The following is a 25,147-nucleotide window of genomic DNA, read 5'->3' on the forward strand; positions in this document are numbered from 1 at the left end:
CCAGGCTCTCACAGCTTCTCTATGTATTCTTCTAAACAGCCAATAACTGAGACTATATCCCTAATATGAATACCTGAAATGTAGGCACTGCCGAAAGACAACTGGGTTGTCTACAATCTGCTAGGAGCCACAATTTCTGGTCCATAACCCATTTGGCCACTAGAAACCCAGGCACATTGTAATCTCCCAAATCCTTGCATTGCTAGCTACGATTACAAACCAGCATAGAAGGAGGGCAGGTTTAGTGGGACTTTCTTAGTGATCCCACCCTTCCCACAATGTTCCTTTCCTTTTCTCTAGTCAGTGTTCACCTACCACAGAGTTCATAATCCACTCTAGAATTGTCCCAGTGGTTGACAGCATAATCATTTTTATTTATCTTTACCATTAACAACTATTTGGCTGTGAGACATCTTCTTGGCATCCAACTAAATTTTCTGTGAATATGTTGGCTGTGGTCCTTCGGTCTCTTGCATTTTTTCCAATCCTTGAAAGTGAACTCTCTGTGTCACCAGGAAGAACACTAGTGGAACAGCCAGGATCCTTGATGAAGCTCCTGGCCCCAGCAGAGCTTTGCGGCCATACTGTACCACTACATGCCGCACTCAGGCCTCACTTCTGAGTGGAAGTTGGGAATACATTCAAACAGAATTGGGTTGTGTGTGCCCTATTCTCAGACCATCGCACCAAGAAGGGGCAGGCAGCGTTCATTTTCCCTCTCTCGGGGCATCCTTTCAAGGTCTTGTTCTCACTCTTACATTTCTGGAGCTAAGTGACCGCACTCTAACATTATTGTAGGGCCCTCAACTATAAGTTTGCATTTGTCTTTGGTGATAAGGCTTAAAGGAAAGGAAATTTAGAAAAATCAAGAGTGCAAATTGACTTGTCGTTGACCTTAGGCAGTTAATTTAACTTCCCCGAGGCTCACTTTCCTCAACTGGGAAATGAGAGAAAGTTCATTTGTTTTATGGGGTGTTTAGGATGATCGAGTGCAAATGCTCGGCCAGAGCGCCTTGGAGGACGCTCTGCAAATGTTTGTTCCGTTCTAGCATGCCAGCCTCTGCACTCCAACCATGCAAATTATTTTTCTGCTGGGAGCTCTGGGGACTCTCTATTGTCCCCCCACTTCTCACTAGCAACCATCTTTCTTGAGAGGATGACTAAGGACTGCCATGCCCATCTTTCTTTGCCTGCTCATTTTAAAATGACAGACATGTCCATATCAATGAACTGTCCATGCTTGGACATTCTTGACTATCCCCAGATAAGATGAGATCTTGGAGGAAAGCAGTCTTGCTCTTGGGACCCATGCTTCTGCCATCATAACATCTCAAGGATCTCCACTTCTTGGCAGAATCGTTACCCATAATAATGATGGGTCTGGACAAAATAATCTTCCCAGTGTGAGGCAGCCAAATCCCTTGTCCCAGAAATCAGGCTTAATTGGAAATTAAATTGCATTTCCATGCCACCTGCGGGATGCCTATATCCACAGCTAATTTATCAATGTGATGCCTTATCTGGAGGGAGCCCATGGGAATGGAACGGCTGCCTCAGCAAAATTGCAAGCTTTCACCCAATGAAAGACCTTCCTTTGCTATTTAGGCTAAACTCTTTGAGTTTCTCATTTGGAGCTTTATTTGCGCATTAGCCACTTTTTTTCTGCCAGGTTCTGTGACAGGACCTAGAAATATGGGTAACAATTGAACCTGGCTCCGTGTTCTAGTGTTCATGGTCCAGTGACAGGAGACTCATGCAGGCAAAACATCCCAAAGCCCTATTGATTCAGCATTTAGTCATCTGGTGCTGAGCAGCACAGGGAGATAGAAAAGTACACTGAATGGACTCAGATAAAGGATGCTATCTTTGTCTATTTTTGTCTTGAACAGCGATACTGACTGTTTTCGGTGGTTGGGGATTTCCAGCTTCTCCGCCAAGCTCTGAACACTTCATTCCTTCCTCTGGGCAACTGTGAAAAGCAGATAGGCTAAGCCTTTCGTTATCCTGGGTATCTTTACTGATGAAGAGCCCAAGGCTTAGAAGGAAAGTTGCTTGCTTGAGGTCACTACCTTGTACAGAACTGGAATTGAAACTCAGGTAATTTCTACAGAGCTTTCCCTCTGAACTCTACACTTTAATACTCTCTCATTTCCACCAACTTTCAGATTTGAAAATGTCTGACTAGGGCTGCAGTTATTAGTATGTGCAGGGCCCACCGTGATTCAGAAATTATCAATGCTTTACTAGACTTGTGCTCTCTATCTTTGTGTCTCTATGCAACTTCTCTCTCTCTCTCTCTCTCTCTCTCTCTCTCTCTCTGCGCACGCGCGCGTGCGTGTGTGTGTGTGTGTGTGTGTGTGTGTGTGTGTGTGTATACGTATGTGCATGTGTGTATATCATTTGAGAATTAAATTTAAAACACAGGACAGAGATCAATTTGTCTGGACAAGAATATGCATATAAGAGGGACAGACAGGGAGAGATGATGATTAATTTCATCGTCTGGGCTGGGAGGCCCAGGCCAACTCTCACACAGAGTAGGCAGATGTACTTAACAAGACCCAGATCCAGGGAGAGAGCTGGCTCACCAGACCTAAGACTCATAGAAATCCAAACAGATATCACAGAAAAATCATCAACACATTATATTTTAGTTGAAGCACTACTGATACAGAACAAAGAAAGAATATGGAGACTGACAGGAGAGAAACTCCAAGTCACATATAAAGACAAATCCATCAAAATATAGAAATTTCTCAAGAGAAACTCTAAAAGCCACTGAGGACATGAAATGATGTGTTTTAAGATCTGAAAGACAATAACTGTCAGCCTCGATGACTACACAACACACAGTAGAGTTGCCCCTGATAGTAGAAGAAAGAGGAGAGACTTTCTGTTATAAACACAAACTCGAAGAATCTATGACTACAGAAGATACAGAAGGAATCCTACACACTGCAGAGAAAGATAAACACATCCATGAGGTCACAAGGAAGAGTAAGTTGCACCAAAATAGATGTGCGATTAAGGGTTAGGAAAGCACCAACTGATATAAAAACAATAAAACAACAGAAATTAGCACATGCCTTTCAATAACAACTCTTGATGGCTCCAGTTCTCTGATCCAAAGATACAAAACAGTAGATTGGACCTAACTGTTGGCTATCTTCAAGAAATGTACATTATCGTCAAAGACAAGGAAGCCTTAGGGTGAGAGGTTAAAAAAAAATGTATTCCAATCAAATGGAAGTGAAAAAAAAAACCAGGTATAGTTATGTTAGTATTTCACAAAGTAGATGTCAAGACAAAAGTAAAAGATAAAGAAGATAATGTAAGGGGAAAAAATCTCCTAAAATTTCTAAACCCACACACATCAAACTGAGTGTAGTCAGCTTTATAAAACAAACACTACTAGTTGGAAAAAAGGCACTCAGGAAAAAATATTTTTATGGGTGACTACAGTAATCCACCCTTAACTGTAGACAGGTCAGCCAGAAAAACAGACAAAAACAAACAAACAAAATACTACCAGAGCTAAATGACATCACAGATGAAATGGATTTAACAGGCATCTACAAGAATATTATTCCAAAATACTACACAATACATGGTATTTTCTGAAGCCCATGGAATTTTCTCTAAATTGGACCATATTTTAGGAAATGAAGAATTTCCTAACAGATACAAGAAAATTAAAATGATTTCACCTATCTTATCTGATCACAATGAAACAAGATAGGAAATTAACTTAAAGAGAAACTACAGAAGATATTGAAACCAGTGAAGACTTAAAAAGACACGATTTAAAGTTAACTAATGGGTCATTAAAGAAATCAGGAAGAAAAATGTAAAACTTTTAGAATCAAATGAAGATGAAAATACAATATAGTAGAACTAACTGGTGACATCCCATGAAAATAGTTCTCTGAGTAAATTTTATATCTTTTAAAAATCAAAAGATCTCAAATGAGCAACTTAATGATGCACCCTGTGTCTGAGAAAACCAAGAAGCTAAACCCACAATCAGCGTGTAGAAAGAAATCAGAAACACCAGTGCAGAAATTAATGAAATGGAAATGAAGATATCATGACGAAGAACCAGCAAAGAGTTTGTTCTTGAAAAAAATAAACAAGACTCACAAAGCCTTAGTTAAACTAACCAAAATAAAGAGGATAAACACCCAAATTAATTAATCAGAGATGAAAGGGAAAACACCTGACAAGTACCAATGACCACAGAGGCTCATTAGCACATACTCTGAAAAGCCACTTTCTAATAAATTGGAAAACCTAAGAGAAAAGCACACATTTCTAGATTGACCCACTAATTTCAGCCAAAAAGACTTAAAATACCTCAACAAATTTATTGCAAGCTGTACGTTTGAATTGGCAATAAAATAGTCTCCTAACTGAAAAGCCTAGGCCTTGGGGAGGGAAGAGTTTCACAGCTGAATTCTATAGTCTCTAAAGAAAAACCAATGCCAATGCTTTTCAAATTATTCTACCAAACAGAAAGTAAGGGAATTCCACCATGCTCATTTCACAAAATCAAGATTATCTCGGAAATCAAACTGGATCTGGAAATAACTGAAAGGAAAATTATCAGCAAATCTACCTGATGAACATGGATGTAAAATTGTTAGTAAAATTCTTACAAATCAAACTCAATGATACATCAAAAGATCATTTGTCATGGTCAAGTTCCATTTATTCCAGGGATCAAAGATGGTTTCAGTGTATGCAGATCAATTGATATATTGCATCATAGACATAGACTCAAGGACAGAAATTGTATGATCATATTGCTAGGTGAAGAAAGGCCTTGGACAAAGTCCAGCATCTTTTTTTGTGATAAAAGCCCTGAAGAAGCAAAGAAAAGTGGGAGCAAATCTCAGTGTAATCAAGGCTCTTTGTGGTGAGTCTACAATATGGTGAACCAAGATCTAACATCCTAAGTGGGATGATTTCATTATGCAGGTGAAGGCAGGCACAAGATAGAACAAGGGCTGTCATTGGACGAGAAGGAAGGATGGGCGGGAGAAAAGTTTGAGGGAAGAGGAGGAGACTGGAACGAGACCGGAGAGAAGCCTCGTAGAGAACATGGAGGCTGAGGTTAAGATTCCACTCTGGGGGGTTGGGGATTTAGCTCAGTGGTAGAGCGCTTGCCTAGCAAGCGCAAGGCCCTGGGTTCGGTCCCCAGCTCTGAAAAAAAGAAAAAAGAAAAAAAAAGATTCCACTCTGTGTATTTACAGGTTGTTATGAATATTCTTAAGGGATGGATGTGTACAGGGCTTTGTATGTTTAGGTGGGCAATCATACCTTATCAGTTGGATCAGAGGTTATTGTGTTGTGTGTTCTTTCATGTAGCGATTTAAGTGAGTGTAGCGGCTGGGACACTGGGCCACCACGGAATTGGGATGTGTGTTTCTGGCAAGATAACTAGCAGATATCTTGGGGCACTGCAGTGCCGGATCTAGTGGGGATAAAAGAAAGCCATTTAATATAATTTTACAATAACAATCATACTAAGTGTGGAAAAACTCAAAGCACTTCCTTGAAAATCAGGAGTAAGACAGGATCATTCCCTTTCTTTACTCTTGTTCAATATAGAACTTGAAGTCTTAGCTAGAGCAGTAAGACAAGACATGTAATTAACAGAGGCACGGATAGGAAATAACTCATTATATAAAAATGAACTTCAAATAACTCCCACTCCCAACTAAAAGTTAGGTTAATTTAGTTTGTTTCTTTTCTAATGCACATTTCCCACGTGCACATCTTGTTCACTGATTGGAAACACATGCTACAAGGGAGTTTTACCTATAGCTCTTCCCTGGGCTTCACACTCCGCATTTCCACATATCTGTTGTCAAAGTAAATATGTTCAGAGGTGAAAGAAAATTTACATTAAGCACCAGTTCATTTTTACTCAAGTTTAGATCATTTCTAACTTTCCCTTAAATAAATCATGTGACAATATTATGGTAGACGCCTCTGAATGAAAGTCTAAGGGCAGTACACGTCTTATGGTAAGCCTAGGAGACATGGCCTGATTAGGTTGGATGAACAGTCTCCGGTCTGGCCCATGCTTTGGAGGAGAGAAATTGAAAGGACTTCGGGCTGCCTCAGCAAAGCAGGGAGAAAGACTGCAGTTCAAGGGGATTCTGGGAAAACGCTGAAGTGGCAGACAGATGACTCACAGTTCCAGTCAGGAACTTCTAAGAGAAATATCGAAGTTGGGAGACAGGGAGATTGGTTACGACTTTCTGAGGGTTCAGTGGAGGTCACAGGCAGCCATTCAAGTAGAAAGTTCTCATGACTTCTCCTCTTTCTTCTTTTTTCTCCCTCCCCCTCTTTTTCCCTCCCTCTACCTATCCACTGAGCACCCCTGTGCCGGACCTTGCACTGACTGCTGAGCATTCCTACCTAACTCAGACATAGCCCCTGCCCGACCACAAGCTTTCAGTCTAACCAGAGTCACCTGTAGGCCTAGAGTGTAGGGAAAGAACCCGGGGAAGAACTTGGGAGTCCTTGCTCAGGTAAGTTCACTGGCTGGAGTCAGGTGGGGTGGTTGCTGAGTCTGACATATGAAGAGCCATCTTCTGAACAGCTAGATCTGTGGGAGGAGCAGGTCCCTGCACCTCAGCCACCTTTCGGAGAAGGCTCTGTCTTGAGGGCACATAGTTCAAGAAGCTCACTTGTTTTGTCCTCAGTTTCCCTGTACCTGTAGGCCGATGGGGGAGCTACCCTTGACTGTGCAGTTATATCCTTGATCTTGCTCTCTCATAGCTATCTCAGGCTCTTGGGTACCATGTTTGTACTTCCAAGTCTAAGATACAGTCACCATGGAGACAATGTCTCCCACCTGCTCTTTGTCTACATCACGGTACGCTGGGAGGCAGAAGCCATCAGGAACTCGCAGATACTCTCGTGAGTCCAGCTTTCAGTTTGTAAAGTGTGTGACTGTTCTGCCAGAGCGTTCCTGCCCAGGAGACTCCATGATTTGAAACTGGCTCTTTTGATAAGGGCAGCAGTCCCGTGGGATCCGGGCTGATGCCTGAGTGACCTCATTAAATACTTCATCCAAGGTTCCCTCCTCCAAATATAACCACATAGGGGGTTAGAACTTCAGCGTGTGAATTTTATGGGATGGGGACTGTTTAATCCACAACAGAAGGTGATGTTACTGAGAAGCTTGACTAGGGCTCGTTCCTCTAAAACAAGTCACGGCTCTGATCTTCTATGTGACGTTGGCAAGTGCTCCAAGCTCCTAGGCATGGCCAATAAGAACAGAGAGCTCCCAAGGGGAACTGGATTGAGCTCCTTCTAAAGCCACAGCACTATGTAGATAGACCATGGCAACTGTTACTCCTCCTGCTTCTGTCACATTTGGAATGCAGGCCACGGGTTCCATTCTTGTGAATGGTGGGCAGAATTCACCAGAGCACTTGTGAAACTCTGCAAATCCAATGTGCCTCATGACTGAGAGGTATCCCGAGCTCCGAGTGACAGTTAGTTCCAAGCTGATGAGTGATACTGGGAAACAAGCCTCGCCCTTGGCCTGGCCTGCTAAGCACAGGGGGTTTGAGAACTGTCACTCAAACTGACCCAGGTTGATCAAAGATGACTTAAAATATTGAGATAGACTAGCCCCAGCCTCTTTGAGAAGAGCCCTGGGGTTATATCTTCCTATTGGCTCTTGCTTATTTCTCTTCCTCCAAACAACTTCATCTAAGCAGGGAATGGAAATCGGTCAGACTGGACTCCTAGCTGGAAATACTTGCTGAGTGGCGTGTTCTCCCCTCCCCCTGAAGTCTTGACCGCTTGGCCAATTTTACCTCACTTTCTATTATTTGACTATAGAAGCCAACCTGTAGGTAACGTTTGGAGAGCTCAGGACCTGAGGGTGGCAGCCTTCTCTGATAATGTGATCCTTTAGTCTCAATGAAGCTCTTGACAACAAAGCTATAGATTCCAAAGTAAACCTGTACGTTGCCTCCTACTTTCTTCTCTAAGATGTATGTGTCTGTGTGGTGTTTGCATGATGTGTGTGTGTGTGTGTGTGTGTGTGTGTGTGTGTGTGTGTGTGTGTTCGGGTATGTGTGGTCTCCATGTGCATGTAGTATGTGTGTGTGTTCGTGTGTGTGTGGTCTCCATGTGTATGTAGTATGTGTGTGTGTGTGTTTGTGTGTGTGTGGTCTCCGTGTGTATGTGGTGTGTGTTCAGTGTGTGGTGTGTATGTATGGTGTTTCTGTGGTGTGTGTATTTGTGTGTGTCTGGTCTCTATGTGTGTCTGGTCTGTGTGCATATATGGTTGTGTGGTGTGGTGAATATGTGTGTGGTGCTGTGGGTATGTGTGTGGTATGTTTGTGTGTGTGTGGTTTGTAGGTGGGTGGTGTGTTATGTGTGTTATTGTGATGCGTGGTGTGTATGTGTGGTGAGTGTGGTGTATGTATTGTATGTGTGAGTTTGTATGGTGTGTGTGAGCTTGTATGTGTGGTATGGTGAGTGTGTATGTGGTGTTGTGTTGTATTTGTGTGGTGTGTGTGCTATGTGTTTGTGTGTGTATGGGGTGTGTGTGAGGTGGTATGTTGGGTGTGTGTTATGTGTAGTATGTGGTGTGTATGTGCGGAGTGTGTGTTAGTGTGATATGTGTGTTTGTGTGTGTGAGTATGTGTGGTCTCTTTATATATGTGGTATGTGTGTATGAGTGTGTGTGTGTGTGGTGAGTGTGTGTATGATTTGTATATGTATATGGTGTGTGAGAGAGAATGTGTGGTGTGGTGAGTGTGTGTTTGAATGCATGTGTGTGATATTTGTATGGTGTTTCTGCGTGCGTGTGTGTGGGTGTTTATATGAGAGAGAGACTGGGGGTATTTTATATCTAAGTTGTAACATCCTTCTTTTCTCTGCAATTTAGTTCTCCATTTTTGTAAATGGGGCTCAGGAGCTCTCCACCTTTGGGGGGTTCTTGTGCGTGATAAAATGGTGGGTGAAACAGTGGGTGCTTGGTACACAGGGCATGTAGGGTGCATAGTTCATGTACAAACTTTGCTTCACAAGTAGGTGTTACATACTAAATCTTAATCCCAAGTCTGGAACAGTTCTTTGAAACCAGAAGTTCCCTCAGATGAATGCCTGGAGGCCACGCAAAGGGAAACTGCTATTCGGTGAAACAGATTGAAGCTTTATCTTCTAATTAAAAAATCATATGGTGTAGCTCTACCCACCCACTGTGAGGGTATTTGGTGCTGGGGTCTCTAAAACATTATTGATTTATTTTTATTGGCATATATTTGCTGTACATAGTAGTGGTTTTATGCAGACGTTTGCATTCTATCATGTGGCTTGTGTAGCTCGACCATATTCACCCCTCCTATATACTCTACCTTCTCCCTCCTCTCTCTTGCCAGTCCCTTTCTTTTGATCAAACAGACCTACATCCACCTCATGTCATATATCTGTACACACACACACACACACACACACACACACACACACACACACACAAAGTGGAGTTTTATTGAACCATAAAAAATGAAATTGCATCATTTTCAGAGAAGCAGATAGAGGTGATTAGGCCATGAAAGCAGAGCCTTTATAGAAGAAACCATCGGCCATCTCCACTGCTCATTGATGTCAGAGCACAGACGACAGAAGAGACAGAAGGGAGGCCCTAAGGGAACTTCGGGTCATCCCGTGAAGGCCTCCACCTCTGACTTCCAACTCTAGACTGGAGAACTAAATGACTCACAGCCACTCAGTTGGTGGCACTCAGTACAGCAGCACAAGGACTAAGAAAACGTGACAATTTGGATTCATGACCATGACTGACTCTAAAGTCGTTGTTCTTTGTACTGCAAAGGACACAAAATGCAATCTTGGTTATCCAGGCAGAGAACTGGACAACACTCAGTCTCCTCCTTTCCTAGCAGAGGAGGGAGGCTTTCTTCAGCCTCCGGTCTGCAGATCTGTGGAGCTCAGGAGGGTGGTCACTCTCAGTGCTAACTGGCTTCCCCTGAGTTTTGCGCTGGGGTCTTGGCTTCTTTCTTCCCTACACCTTGTGCAGGAATCACTACGATATCCCCACCTCTTCTTTCTCCTTTGAGAAGATCTCCTTAGTTTCCTGATCTGTGCGGTCCTCCCTCATACTCGGTCCTTCAGATTGAGGTGTAGATGGACACTGTGGAGACCCTGACCCCAGCTGAGCTGTACTGGACATCCACGTGGCAATGGACAGCCACGTGGACAACCAGTGCAGACTATTGCCAGGAAGCCCAGAGTGGGCTGAGCATGGGAAAACTGAGATGGGTACAAGATAGAGGCCGTGATTTTGACTGACTCTCTCATCAAAGACAGGCTACCTCCTCACTTCTGTCAAACTTAAACACCTAAGATAGGAAGCCTGTGAAGTTGGGGTGCTGAGAAACAGACAAAGACCAGGTAGACTTCAAAAAGGGATGTCATGCAAAGGTGTTGATACTGTCCCTATCTAGTTGTCATTTGCTCAACTCTCATGTAAGTACTTGAAGCATCTATTGTCACAAATAGAGTATCTGTGTGGGGAACCTGTTCAGCCATTGACAAATTCTCAATTAGAGAACTCGCTGTTGATTGTGAGTGACTTAAAAGACTTTGGTAGTATGGAGCTTGGAGTCAGAAGCTGGCTCAGGTACATTATTCGTTTTCTTGTTGTATTTCCAGCTTGGCTTCACATCTTCTTGCTATTATGCACTGGTGAAACATGTGAGGTAAGAAAAGTGGCCATCTTGAGCTTTACCAGGCCTCTGCTATATGCCAGACAGTGTGTGTGTGTGTGTGTGTGTGTGTGTGTGTGTGTGTGTGTGTGTGTGTGTTATGCTATCTCAATTAGTCTCTAGTGGCTCCAGGACATGGGCACCACTGGCCTCATTGTGAAAGAAGGAAGGGGTTCAAAATGGGGAGTGGCTTGCCCAGAGAAGTCCTGTCAGACCTAGCCGATTTGAACCCAGTTGTCTGGCATCATATCTGTGCTTCCTCCCTTATATCTTGTGTTCGTCCATGGTTGAAGCAGTACTACTCTGCCTTTGGAATCTGGGTTAACAGAAGAGCTCAGGAAAGATCCCAGAACCTTAAGAAGATTGGGGACAGTGAGGGTTATAATAGAGGGAAAGGGGCTTTGGGCCTCAGGGCTTCAGAGGGTCAAACAAGACCTGGTTGGCTCCATTCTTCATTGTGTCATGATGCTACAGCCCACAGTGCCCTCCTGCTATATAAGGGCCATTTCCAGCTACTTTTAATTTGGAACAAACTAGCCGTTCCCCCGTGGTCCTGAAGTTAATAGGATGTCTGTGCAGCATTGCCAGGCTAAGCATCTCTGAACAAATTGTTCTTGCTTGGTATTAGGGTTATCTAGGAGGGAGGCCAGGACACTTTAGAGCAGTTGTCCTCAACTTGCCTATTGCTGCAATCCTTACATACAGTTCTTCCTAGTATAGTGACCCCAACCATGAAATTATTTCATGGCTACTTCGTGATTATAATTTTGCTACTGTTATGAATTATAATATAAATATCTGATGTGCAGAATATCTGATATGCGACCCCCATGAAAGAGTCATTTGACCCCCACCCCAAGGGGTCATGACCCACAGGTTGAGAACCAGTGCCTTAGAGAGCCAGCTCTGGCAGGTGGTGGGAGTCTGACTTTCATCTTACAATGGAGACCCAAGGGAGCCCCTGGACAGTTGAAATGGGTCAGTGGGGTGATGGACCTGGGCAAGGGTGGGAGACATGGCACAACGAAAGCTTCTGGATGTGGGCAGAGCCAAAGCAAGTACAGACCTCAGTGTGGTAGCTCTGATCTGGGGTTTGGCACCAGGAGCCCCAGTGGGTGATCTTTCTGTTTGTCAGGTCATCAATACTGAGGGGAAGTGGAGCTGTCTAACATGGCTGTAATTCAGGCTTATCCCTGGGATGATGAGCTAACAGGAGAGTCTGCAGGAACTCTGTTCCTCTCATAAGGGGCAGAGCCCAAGCTGAGCTTCCTAAGAAAGAGGCAGTATCTTTCCTATGGTAGAGGCCATCATCATATCTCACAGATTCCCAAAAGGTCATCGATTTCTCAGACAGTTCCAGCTCCTAATTCAATGACCTACAAACCGTGCCTGTTTCTCAACAGATAAGAGTAGCTTTCCTAGTTTCTTTATAAAAAGGGGAAGTTGTGTGGGGAATATATATATATATATATATATATATATATATATATATATATATGTCTCTTATGTCCTTGGCCTGTGAGTGGTCCATTTTCTTATAAAGCTCGTTCTTTACCTTAAGTCAGGTCTCCTGAAATTTGTCACAACCCCTTGAATGGCAGGTGGCTTCCCTGAAGGGATACAACTGCTACAAAAGTCCTTTTCAGACTCACCAAGATAATAAATAGGAAGCTTGGGTGGCGGACTGTCTGGGGCAGGATCAGGAGTGGCATGATTGGGCTTCTAAAGCTTCATGAGTGAAAAAGAATGTGCCTGCTTTTGGCTCCACAGGACCTGGTATCTAGAGCCAGCTCTGCCACTTTCCAGATGGCCCAGGTAGTTTAGTTAATCAGTTTCCTTACCCGGTAAAGCAGGGATGGCAAGTCCTTCTTCCAGGCTTGGAACTAGAGCCAGGCAAGGAAGATGTTCAGCAGTTAAGAGAGGACTCACCCTTCGACTTCTGCAAGATGGACATCTGCCCTACAAACTGCCTGCCCTTACTTCAACATCCTCAGTAAATTAAAAATAATCCATGCTCAGTTGACCTTGCTATCCTCAGATCAAAAGCAAGGACTTTTCCTCACTTTGGGACCTTGTACCATTCACTCACACCGCTGCTGGACAACAAAATTGGGATGCAAACCCAACTGGCCTGGGGAAGAACCCCTACTAGGTCAAAGGTCAAGCTTATGAGGACCTGGGACAGCAGTAGGGAGGAGGCATAGAGGAACAGCGTGTCCTCAGTGGGCCTATAGAAAAGTCTTTCCTTGCTTGGAGAGGAACATCCTGTGTTAAGGAAGAGGAAGTTGAAACTAAGGCTTTGTCCTTGACACAGATCTCAGCTCCCACAGACTCTGCTTGTCCCATTCCCTCATGGGTAGCCTGGACCATGCTATATGCTCTGCTGAATTAGTTTCCTCCCTCCTGTTTACTGTGGCTTTGTTGTCTTGTCGCATGTGGCAAATTAGTTACATTGCACAAAAGGTGATGCTTTGAGCCTTCTTATTCAGGGTGTAGCCAGTGCCACCTTGGCTCTCTAGTTCTCTGTCAAGAGAAAGAGAAGAAGGTCCCCCTGACCTCAAATCTGTCCAAGCATATAACCAGAGACTAAGCTTATAGATATGATAAGCTGACGTGATAGTCAGCCTATGGGAGTCTCACAGATCCACCGTGTGTGTGTGTGTGTGTGTGTGTGTGTGTGTGTGTGTGTGTGTGTGTGTGTGTCATAGGTTGACTGACAGCTAATATTTCCCTCAATTATTTTCTGCTTTATTTTGGGGGTCAAGATCTCTCAAAAACTCTGGAGCCCACCCATTCAGCTAGACTAGATGTCCAGCAAGCCCCAAGGATCTTTCTATTTCTACCTCCCTGCTGTTGTGATTATAGACGTAAACCACCATGCTCAACTTTTGAGGGAATCTGAACTCAGGCCCTCCTGCTTGGGTGACAAGTACTTTCCTGGTTGAACTATCTATCTCTTCAGCCCTAGAGTTATGTTCTAACCTCCTAGAAAGGGGAAAAGTAAGAAAGCTGCTCAAGTATTGTCTGATGGGCTAGTGAAAGGCTCTGTAGGTAAAAACATTTGCCGAGAGTCCTAATAACTTGAGGTGGATCCTGGGGCCCATGTGGTGAAAAGAGGGAACTGAATCCTGCAAGTTTCCCTCTGGCCTTTACACATGTTACATGCATATATCACCATCATCGTCGTCATCGTCATTGTCGTCAGCAGCAGCAGCAGCAGCAGCAGCAGTAGCATCAGCAGCAGCAGCAGCAACGTGCACGTGTGCGCACGCACACACACACGCACACACACACACCACTAGGTAAAATACATTTCTTTTAAGGAGTAATGTTTCTGTCCTGGGAAGGCCCTTTAGAAAGCAAGCTTGAGGTTAATTACCCTCCAGGGCCATCACAGACTATTCTCAGGGGACTGCGGTCAGTCTGTGCTGGACACTATTGAACTAGAGATTAAGAAAATGGGTGACTCTGAGCTCTCACAGCTCCAAGGTTCTGAATGTTAATAACAGCCACATTCACCCATATTAACTGATACAGTAACAAAGGGTAATGATTCCACTTTATTAATTAAGAAACTTGGGCCAGAAGTGAGGGATGTAGCCCAAGGCTTCTCTGACAGTGTGGAGGGTCCTGGGATGCCCCAGTCTGGTGCCTCCCATTGCATTTATGCTTTGTGACAGCATTATTGTTGTTGTTATTATTATTATTATTATTTTATATTACTTATTTTTGAGACAGGGTCTTTCTGTGTTGCCCAGGTAGACCTGCAATTCCCATCTCCAAGCCATTCCCAGGCCTCAATCCCCAGCATAGGCACGTTCTTTAGACGTATACTACCGTGCTCAGCTTGGGAACTTGTTGGGTTTTTTGTTGTTATTGTTTTAAGCAAAAGCAAACCACAGAAAAGAGATCTAAAACTACTCCCTGAAGGAGGAAGAATGCTGAGCTTCTGCTTGCCCAGCTCCTCTCTGAGAACATTAGGGACTGTGTGAAAGTTCAGACAGAATCCTGAAGGTTTTGTGTGTTCAGGCTTCTGCCTGGCACAGTCAACCTTACCCATCAGGTATGGGACAGGTGATACATGGTGATGCCCAGCAAGCTCAGATGGGAGGCACCTTCCCAGGCCATGTTGGCTGTATCTAAGAACATTACATTCAGCTAATTCTGCTGATGAGCCAGGCTCTATAGTCACTCTGGCTACAGTGGGAATGGAGTGTGCTGCTTGTTCTCACAGAGCGCATAAGCTCAAATACCACAGAGAGAGACACAGATTACAAACTGTGAATGGGGCTATGAAGGCAAAGCTTACAACCAGTGAGACACATGTGCAGGGAGACCTGAGCAAGTGTCTCTGTAGCAGGTAGGAAATCTGGGCCAGATGGTACCTCGGACCAGTGACAAAGTGGGTATTGGCATCAAAGGAAGATGAACAAGGGCCAGGAGCTGGTACAGAAGCTGGACTTGGGTGTTCCTCATTCCCCAGGCATTCCCAATGCTGCAGAGAAGAGAGAGATCCCTGGACCAGAAAGAGGAGCATGAGAGATGTTTCATTGCCTAATTCAGGAAGCGACAGAGATTGATTCTTCTGTGGAGGGTGAGATTGCTGCAGATCTAGAACTCAGTGCCGAGGATAGCAGACAGCAGAAACCGGAATGAAAACCATGATGCAATCATGATGTGTCCATTCAGAGTGGGGTACACACCCACCCTGGGGTGCAGCTGCCTGCACATTGGAAAGCTGTTATTCTGGAAGACCAGAACCAACTCCAGCCACCCTTGTCATCCCCTATTTAACAAATATTTAACCAACACCTGGGGTTGTCAGAACTGCTCGAGCTGCACATGTCTGGCTCAGAGCCAGGCCTGTGTAAACATTTAGTTCTTTCTGCAGAGCTGAGGCCAAGGGTATATAGGTAAAGTTCCAACACAACCCCCACATTTCCCGCCTACTGTGTGCTACTTCCCTAAGCCTTAGCTATTGGAAACTTTCAACCAAAGCTGCTCAGAGGAAGATGGGGCAGCCACTTGGTGCCCAGTTAAGTCCCCACCATGTCTCTTCTATGTAAGGTGGATCTTAGTTTCTGGGATTCTGACCAGGTGTGTGTGCATGTGTGTGTGTACTACCTCTCTACATCTGGCTTTTGTCAGAGATCACCATTCTAAACCTGGCATCTCTCTGCCTACATCAACCTCCCTCTCCTGCCCAGCCCTGCCTCTCCTCCACTTCAACTTAAAAGCTTCCTTTTGGAGATTGCCCCTCAGTTAGCCTGGGCATCTGTCTTCTGTGCTTATTGCTCCCCACCCCTGTTTCTGTACATCTCAGCACTCAGTGTGATGGGTCCATGTGGGATCTGTGTCCCACTAGACTCTGCTTTTCTTGCAGAGCAATTTCCATCTATAAAATAATATGTGTAATATTTGAGTGTAGCCCATAGGAGGTAGGTTGCTTGCTTTAATGTTGAGAAAATATTTTCATCCTCATGTACTCAAACACTAATCTTTCTGCTGAAGCCTATGTATCTTCTACACACACACACACACACACACACACACACACACACACACACACATACACACACACTTCCCTTTTGATACAATCTTCCCTTTGCTGACTCACTTTTGCATGTCATTCTCTGGGCCACTCTTACAGTTATCTAAAGAGTTTCTGACCTTGGTACTCGAGAGGGATGGGTCTGAAACCTCCACCATACATGCATACCCATTCCAGCCTCTGAACCTCTTCCTGACATCTAAATACAGCCATGCAACTCATGAAGGGAGCCCACATATGTATTTCCTGGACTCTTGCAACAGCACCCAGAGATAGTCAGTAGGAGGTAATGAATTCACTTTACAGATCTGAACAAACAAACAAACAAACAAACAAACAAACAAACAAATGGAGCCACAGAGAGGCCATGGCTTTCCCAGATAGCTACACCAGAGTGGAAATCTTCCTCTATCTGGGCTGAAATTCTTTCTGGGACACATTAGGGAGTGGAGGTTGGGCAAGATGCTACTTTACCTGTCATTCCCTCAGTCCCAGAGATTCCAGAACACCCTCACTTGTCTGAGGACAAACAGCAAACTTCTCTAAGTCTCATCTCCCTGCTTTTTCCTCCTGGAATTGAAGCCACTATAGCTATGCCCTGATCATGTCCTGTTCTCAGCTCTAGGTCTCTTAACCCCCAACACTAGATGCTCAGTTCCCCAGGGTATCCTGGCAGGGCAATGTCCTAGTTCAGGAAGGGGCCACTGAAAGGTAAGATGCGGAAGAGATAGGAAGAGGCTCTTATGATTCTCCCTACACCAACCCCGCAATGAAAACCATCCAACCCTATGCAGCTGTGTATCATGAGAGATGGCCACCCAGAGCTTTTGCCTCCTCAAATTGCCTGGGTTTGTGGGCTACAGTCCCTGAATATTGAGTCTGCAGCTTCCAGTGTCTCTCCCCCCCCTCAAAAGACTCATTCTCCCTTCGAGAGGGCATGAATATTTAAAGAGATTTTTCCAGCCACTGGAACCGCACCACATTGCTGCTCTTCCTTTATATTTATGCCCAGAAAGTTTGCCTGCATTCCTCCCCATGTCCCACCCTCCCTAACACAGAATATCAAACAGAGTCCCTGAGAAGTTTGCCTCCTTTTTGCCAGGAGGGTTATCAGAGCTGTTGGCTGTGTTTGGGGGCTGAAGATGTATGTGTAGTCCTTCTCCACGGCCACATAGAGAGTTAAATCTGAAAACCGCCGGACACTTCAGTACTTGACAGAGTCCAGAAGCACAGGACCCCAGGATCCCACAGGAGCAGCCTCAGCACTGACTGCCGAGCTCATCAGGATTCTGAGTTTGCCACTGCATGACTACTCCAGCCCCAGAGCCACCTCCTGCTGGCCCCCTCCAGCATCTCTGCTGTGCAGAATTCCTTGTAGCCCACTACATCAAATCTCTCTTATCAACAAGACACAGCACTCCCAGGATAAGTTTTTAAAACTCCAGTCACGCCAAGCTGCTTCCAAGACTCCGGGAAGAGTTCCGTTCCTCTGCCCATCTATAACCAATCAGCTACACATCACCAACTCCATTTCTAAAGTTCCAGGCAATCATAGCCTCCTGAGCTCCCTGGCTGGGCGCCCACCCGCCCAGGGCCAGGGCCCACGTTGTCAATGGCCTCCAGTCTCAGGCGCTTATTTCTCATCCTTAGAGAGTCAAGACTCCTGCACACCAGGAGTGGTACACTCAGCACACTGAAGCACAGTGACCAGTTAGGTCACATCAAGGCAGGGCGCATTAGTGGAAGCCAGTCTCCCTACCTTTGCTGAGGGTCCCGGTGATGAGTTTAAAGATGGTCTGGGCAAATTTCACGAACCCGAGTCTGCATCTTTTGGAGCAGCCGCTCATAGTGGCAGAGGGGAGGCAGGTTCTGCAGTCAGCGCCCAGAAGGGTTAGTACGCACCTTGCGTGCCTCTGGACCTTGGAGCCTGCTTAGGTGAACCCTGAAAGATTGATGCACCCCAGAAACCAGTCTTCGACACAGCTACCTCCGCAGTGAGTCCAACGCTGCATCCAGAGAGCCTGCAGGGCAAGCCCTTCCTCCTTCTCCACCCCCTCCTTCTGGCCACTCAAGTCCTCGCCACAGGATCACCTCGGGATGCCAGGACTGGGACCGCACTGCCAGGGTACCTCGGGCTCAGAGAAGACTCACATGCTAGTGAAATTGAGCAGAGCAGGGAGGGAGGAGCTGGAGCCCTCCCAGGCTTTGCTGACAGTCTTGCCTACATGGCAGCGGTAATGTAGCAATTAATACTCTAGTCAGAAGGGAGGGACTACTACACAGAAAACACGGCCCCACAGCTCCGGCAGTCGCAGGCTCAATTGCCAGCTCTCGCTCTCTCTTCCACTCTGTCTTTCCCCTTTAATCTAATAGATCAATTCTTGGAGCCTTGATCTGGCTCTAGGAGAAAGCCCCACAGAGCAGGAAACTGCAGCTGCCCCAGGTACTCAGTGGAAAGTTTGCAGGCAGCCTGGGACCAGAGAGGCCAAGCTGAGCGGAGAGCCACCCTGGGGAAGCTGATCTGTGTACCTTGCTTGGATGGAGAGGCGGATGTCTCCACGTTCAGCAACCAGGGTGGCATCCACGGCACGTGCTAGTGCTGTCTCCTGGCTTCAGGGGCCCCATCTCAAGAGGAACTGGTGAATCCCAGCCTCTGTCTCTGCAAAGCATACACTGCCTCACAGGGACGGGAGAGGAGCCCAAGTTAGCCTCAGAAAGACACAGAAGGGTGACAGAGGTTTAAGTAAGTTGACCACAGTAAAGTACCATGAACAGAAACTGCAGGCCTTATGTAAAGTTCAACTGTTGTGTAACAAACACTTGCCTTGTATTTTGTGTACGAAAGACTGCGTGGGATAGAAGGGACCTCATGGGACACATCCGTGCTCCACAGTGGCTCTCCTTCACTTTCTTGGTGACTCAAAAGGTCACCGTGGGGATCTAAACCATTAGCATCATCTCCGGATGCTCTGAGCCTACGTGTGGACAGCGGTTATAAAGCACCTTTGAACCTGGTCTCTTCTAATGCAACAGCTCTTCTCTCTGTGACCTTTCCCTGTAGTGTGATTTTACAACAATATGCTGTCTCAGAGCTCATGGATGGACAGAATGACAGGCAAACTATAACCCAGAGCTCATATTTTGTGCCACCTGGTCTTGTCTCTCCTGAGAGCGACAGAGAAGTAAATCTTTAAGAAACAGACCCCTGGCACTAGGGTGGTCACCAACCGAGGCCAAGGAGAGGCCTGGGAGACAGACTGCAAGCTTTTCTCGAAGTCCTCCGTCCCTCCAGCTTTGCCAGTGTGCTGTGCTAGCATTTAATACAGTGATGCTGACAGAGAGCACCCCATTGTGCTCGATGGCTTAGCCTCCGAGACTGCTACATTATCAACTCTTTACCTTGAGGCATTAAAAGTCCCTGTTGTGACACACATAGCATCTGGGGATGTAAATGGTCAATCTTTTGTTTACTTGTTTACTTGGCTGATATCTCCTGAGCTCCCACCATGCAGCAAAGAGCTGGCGGGATCCTGCATTCAGAAGCTAAAGCCAGCATCCGTTGTCAGCAACACACACCCCCTGCTGAAGAAGGTTTGAGCTAGCGTGTGTCACTAAAGCATCCTTTATCTTCCTTTATCTTCTACCTGGGGTCCCTAGTCTGTTGGACAGTGTCATCCATATGCACTGTGAGTCTTTCCCATCCATTGGCCGCCTGTCTACATTCCAGTCTTTCCTGGAAGCACCCTACACACACACACACACACACACGCACACACACACACACACACGCACACGCACACACACACACACACGCACACACACACACACACACGCACACACACACACGCACACACACGCACACACACGCACACACACACACACGCACACACACGCACACACACACACACACACACCACACACACACAAACACACACACACCACACACACACACACCACACACACACACATGTACACACACACACGCACACACAAACACACACACACACAAACACACACACACACACGCACGCACACACACACACACACATACACACACACACACACATACACACACACACACACATACACACACATACACACACACACACACATACACACACATACACACACACACAGAGAGAGAGAGACTCTGAGGTATGCTTTGTCAATTTGTTATGTGTCTCTCAGTACAGACAGACCAACCACTGAGATTCACCACCACCCTTAGTCCTCACCGCTTGGCCTCCAGGCTTTAAATGAAAAGAACTCGCTCACTGGGGTGTCTGGTATGGCACACGCTAGAGTTTATTGTTCCAATTGCATGGCTTTTGCTGCTGCTTCCGCTGATCGGCCTGTTTCTGGGCTGCTACTGTTCCCACCCCTGTCCTCATAACATCCACACCACTGGACAAGGATGTCACTCACAGTCAGTATCCTTAAACATGTACTGCTTCCCCTGACCTGTGGGAATGTCTGTGAGGCCACAAAGCAAGAAAAAGATGGAGTCTTTGCCTGAATACAAACCCCAGAAAAGAATCTCTGGGAGGGAAAGCAACTTGAAGACAGTGAGGGCATGGTGAGGTGCAAGGGTTAGTGGACACAGAAACAAAGCCATTATGTGGGGGGGAGAGTAAGGAAATAGATGGAAAGCACAAAGGCAGAGCCTCGTAGTCTCTAGGCATCACCAGGCTCGGGCTTTTTTGAGTCCCCAGTAGCAACTCTAGCGTTTGGATTTTTCTCTGCTCTCTTCAAGGCATCGTGCATTTGAACTCTCAGTCTTAGATGAATGAGTCAGGCCCAGAAAAGGGCAGCAGCACCCAAAATCCCACACAGTGGTATCCCCAAAATGTAAGCCAGGAGTTCATTGTGCCAAGAGCATTAGTAGAGAAGGAAGCATTGGGCTCACGGTAGGAGAATACAGGACAAAAATCATGCTTAAAGACTATGCTATGGTGCAAGAAACTGGAGTCAAAGAGGGTAAGAACACTCACTGGGCCAATGAGAGGATCTGAAATTGGATTCCAACATGCAAGTTAAATGCTGGGCACCTGTGACTCCCAACACTGGAGAACAGAGACAGGAGGAGTGCTGGGGTTGCTGACTATCACCTAGCTCCAGGTCCAGCGAGAGAGCTTGTCTCAGGTAAGGTAATGAAATGGGATACTTAATCTCCCCCACCTCATGTCCTCTACATGTGACAGCACAGACATATAAGGTGCACGCACGCGCGCACACACACACACACGCACGCGCACACACACACACACACACACCACAAAGAGAAAGAATGGAGAGGAGGTGGGTAGAAACAGGAGCTGAGGACTCAGGTAGCATGAGGGAAATTAGCTCACTAGCAGGCTTGTAATCAGCCTCTGTGCTGCAGATGTGCATTGCTGGGGCACACAGGAAGCCAGACTTGCTCTCCACCTGACTCCACTCGCGGGAATCCTCACGCACTGGCCGGCTCCAGGAGGAAGTGGGGCACGCAGATGGGAACTCTAGGTAGTCTCTGGTCCCCGACTTCTCTGAGTGCAAAGAGGTGGGCATGCCTTTCTTCCAACAGTGAAAAGAACAGAAGGGGACAGCAGTGGCACCACCATCCACTGAGCTGCTCTGAGCAAATGCTCTGGGGATTCATTTTTCATAACACAGATCCTTATTAGAACTATGTAAGGCAGCCATTGCTATATCATTCGCTCTGTAACCTCGAGAGGGGAAATAACATGAGAGAGAGAGACGGAGACAGAGATGGAGACAGAGACAGAGACGAAGACAGAGACAGTCAGAGACAGAGATGGAGACAGAGACAGAGATGGAGACAGAGACAGAGACAGAGATGGAGACAGAGACAGAGACGGAGACAGAGACAGAGACAGAGATGGAGACGGAGACAGAGACAGAGATGGAGACAGAGACAGAGACAGAGATGGAGACGGAGACAGAGATGGAGATAGAGATGGAGACAGAGACAGAGACAGAGATGGAGACGGAGACAGAGACAGAGATGGAGACAGAGACAGAGACAGAGATGGAGACAGAGACAGAGATGGAGACAGAGACAGAGACAGAGATGGAGACAGAGACAGAGATGGAGACAGAGACAGAGATGGAGACAGAGACAGAGATGGAGATGGAGACAGAGACAGAGATGGAGACAGAGACAGAGATGGAGACAGAGACAGAGACAGAGATGGAGACGGAGACAGAGACAGAGATGGAGACAGAGACAGAGATGGAGATAGAGATGGAGACAGAGATGAGACAGAGATGGAGACAGAGACAGAGATGGAGATAGAGATGGAGACAGAGACAGAGACAGAGATGGAGACAGAGACAGAGACAGAGATGGAGACAGAGACAGAGATGGAGACAGAGACAGAGATGGAGACAGAGACAGAGATGGAGACAGAGACAGAGATGGAGACAGAGACAGAGATGGAGATGGAGACAGAGACAGAGATGGAGACAGAGACAGAGATGGAGACAGAGACAGTGATGGAGACAGAGATGGAGACAGAGACAAAGACGGAGATGGAGACATAGACAGAGATGGGGACAGAGACAGAGATGGAGACAGAGATGGGGAGGGAGAGAGGGAAGGAGAGGGAAAAGGAGGGAGAAAGGGGAGGAAAGGGAGTGTCTTACTGGGTAATCCTGGCTGACCTAGAATTCTTATACAGACCAGGCTGGCCTTGAACTCACAGACATCTGATTGCCTTCGTCTCCCAGCCTCCCCGGTGAATGCTAGGGCTCCAAATTAAAGCGAAAAGTATCTTTAGAGAGCTATGCTTGCCTTGCTACCAGAAGAAACAAGCAGTTGCCTATCATAGTTGTAAACTTATGGAGAAAACATATTCCCTGACCATCAAAAACATCTCTCTGTGGTCATGGTTGTAGGGTGGGAAGAGGAGGCATCGAGCGAGGCAGCCAGAACAGAGGCAGCTGCTGTCCAGCCGGGAGCAGAACAGAGGAGCTGCTTAGTAGAGCATTTTGTGTAGGGACTCAGGAAGTTGGTGCTGTGGGCCTCAGGAAACAGATGGAGACCTGGAACACTCACAGAGTGACAATGTGGGGACCAGCTTCTACCTCTAGAGATGAGTCAGGAAGGCAGAACACAAAGGAAAGAGGACGAGATCTCCTGGATGTAGCAACTTGGCAGCAGGACCTGAGAAGGCAGCAGACAAGTTCTTCCAGGAGGGGCAGGGGTTGCTGCCGGACAGCTCAGGGGTCTCTGGCCAAGAATGACGATGAGGGTCCTTTTTTGTGGAGTTAAAAGTCACGACGACGACGACGATGATGATGATGATGATGGTGGTGGTGGTGGTGGTGGTGGTGGTGGTGGTGATGGTGATGGTGATGGTGATGGTGATGGTGATGATGATACATGGTGGCAGAAGAGGACAGCCTGCCAGAAACAGGTTCCTCCCTCTAGCCAGAACTTCATATATTGTGTTTGAGGCTGGCATGGGCCCTCCAGCAAAGCTTGCGGTTCTCAGTTGTAGCAGCCTGAACATCCCAAATCCAGTAAGGAAGGAGAAACCTCTGGCTTGGTCAAACCTTTAATAATCAGCATGGCCCAGATGTCTTCTTTTCTAATATCCCACAATCCCTTTGCCCTCACTTATTCACTCAACAAATATTTATCTTATTATATACATAATTATACATGTGTGTATATGTGTGTGTGTGTGTATGTATGTATGTATGTATGTATGTATGTATGTATGTACGTATGTATTAACTGCCACCTACTATAAGCCAGTCAGGAAAAATCATCAACTGGTAAGTACAAAGCACCTTCCTATATGGAACCTGTACTATAGAGCTTGAAGGGGGAGGGGCTGCTAGGGTCACAAACAAATGAGGAAGCAGGGAATTCTGGAGTGAAAACACCCAGTCTATGCTTAAAGTCAGCAGGACAGGAACCTCCCAGAACTTGCTGGCCAGCTCCTAAGGGAACAATCGTGCAGAGTGGACCTGGGGGCAGTCACGGACATCGTGTGCACACTGGCAGGATTTGCTTCTCTGGCCCAGTGTGGTTCTAGGTGTTAGATTTGGGGGCTCTCACCCCGGTCATAGAATAAACTCATGAAGCATTTGCGTGCCGTAATTTCCGGTGCCTGATTACATACAGACAGATAAAAAAAAAATGGAGACTGAGGTAAGGCTCAGTGTAATTTCATGGGGGACAAAGGAGGTGACATCAATGGGCTAGTGACTGATCAGAGTTGCTGGGGGAGGAGAAAGCCCCTGGGAATCCGAGAAACAGAAAATGGTACAAGCTTTGGGAGGATCAGGTGAGAGGAGGGAGCAAGTTGTAGATTTTAGATATCTTAAGGGAGGGCACCATCCCTGGTGAGTGGGGAATGGGGGATAGGAACTCCAGAGAAAAAGTAAGAACTGGAATTTTCATAAATAATTTATTCTCATTGCCGCTAAGGAAGAAAATAAACCTAGCATCCCAGCAGACGCCAAATATTAGCATTTAAATACAGGCTTACATAGGTGGGTTAAGAAAAAAAATACAAAAACAATTTCCTGAGATTTAAATCCGATTTTGTTTTTCCCTCTAAGCCTAAGAAAACTCAGTTCCGCTTGAGTCTGGGCCTAGGAGAGGGTTCTGCTTGCCCTAGGGTGTAGCAGCTCCACGTTCTCTACGGGAGTTTGCGGCTTCTCCGTGTGTAATTGTGAACAAATGATGCCTGGGAAGCCACCGGCAATTCATCAGCACTGTTTGCACGGCTCATTGTACTGAGAGCAGGGCACCTCGTCTCGGGACTGCCTGCACTCTGCTCTCTGCGGAGGCGTCTGTGCCCTGCTCGGCCCACACAAGGAGGCA

General features: G+C 46.2%; 2 protein-coding genes across 12 annotated transcripts in view; one reads left to right on the top strand and one right to left on the bottom strand.

The window, feature by feature from the left end:
- The window catches only part of Kcnip1 (potassium voltage-gated channel interacting protein 1), a 369,154-nt gene extending 350,862 nt beyond the window's left edge, over window positions 1–18,292 (bottom strand). For both annotated transcript variants that reach the window (NM_001261388.1, NM_001261387.1), the window contains 1 exon segment: window positions 18,068–18,292. In NM_001261388.1, the coding sequence (NP_001248317.1) occupies window positions 18,068–18,155 (88 nt within the window). In that variant the 5' untranslated portion in view covers window positions 18,156–18,292.
- Kcnmb1 (potassium calcium-activated channel subfamily M regulatory beta subunit 1) overlaps window positions 1–25,147 on the top strand; it is a 75,274-nt gene that overhangs the window by 12,716 nt on the left and 37,411 nt on the right. For 2 of the 10 annotated variants that reach the window (XR_015630469.1, XR_015630467.1), the window contains exons 4-5: window positions 1,890–2,097; window positions 17,411–19,765. The exons of 5 other annotated variants lie outside the window; for them this stretch is intronic. Coding sequence is in view for 2 of the 5 variants with exons in the window: in XM_087571255.1 (XP_087427381.1) it covers window positions 1,890–1,898 (9 nt within the window). In the remaining 3 variants the exon portion in view is untranslated. Of the gene's footprint in view, window positions 1–1,889; window positions 5,206–6,789; window positions 8,002–17,410; window positions 19,766–25,147 lie in introns of those variants that run through there. 3 more of the 10 variants (XM_087571255.1, XM_087571254.1, XR_015630468.1) reach the window with 2 other exon arrangements.

Source organism: Rattus norvegicus, chromosome 10 (genome assembly GCF_021556685.1).
Source record: "Rattus norvegicus strain SHRSP/BbbUtx chromosome 10, alternate assembly SHRSP_T2T, whole genome shotgun sequence".
NCBI classification, from domain to species: Eukaryota; Metazoa; Chordata; class Mammalia; order Rodentia; family Muridae; genus Rattus; species Rattus norvegicus.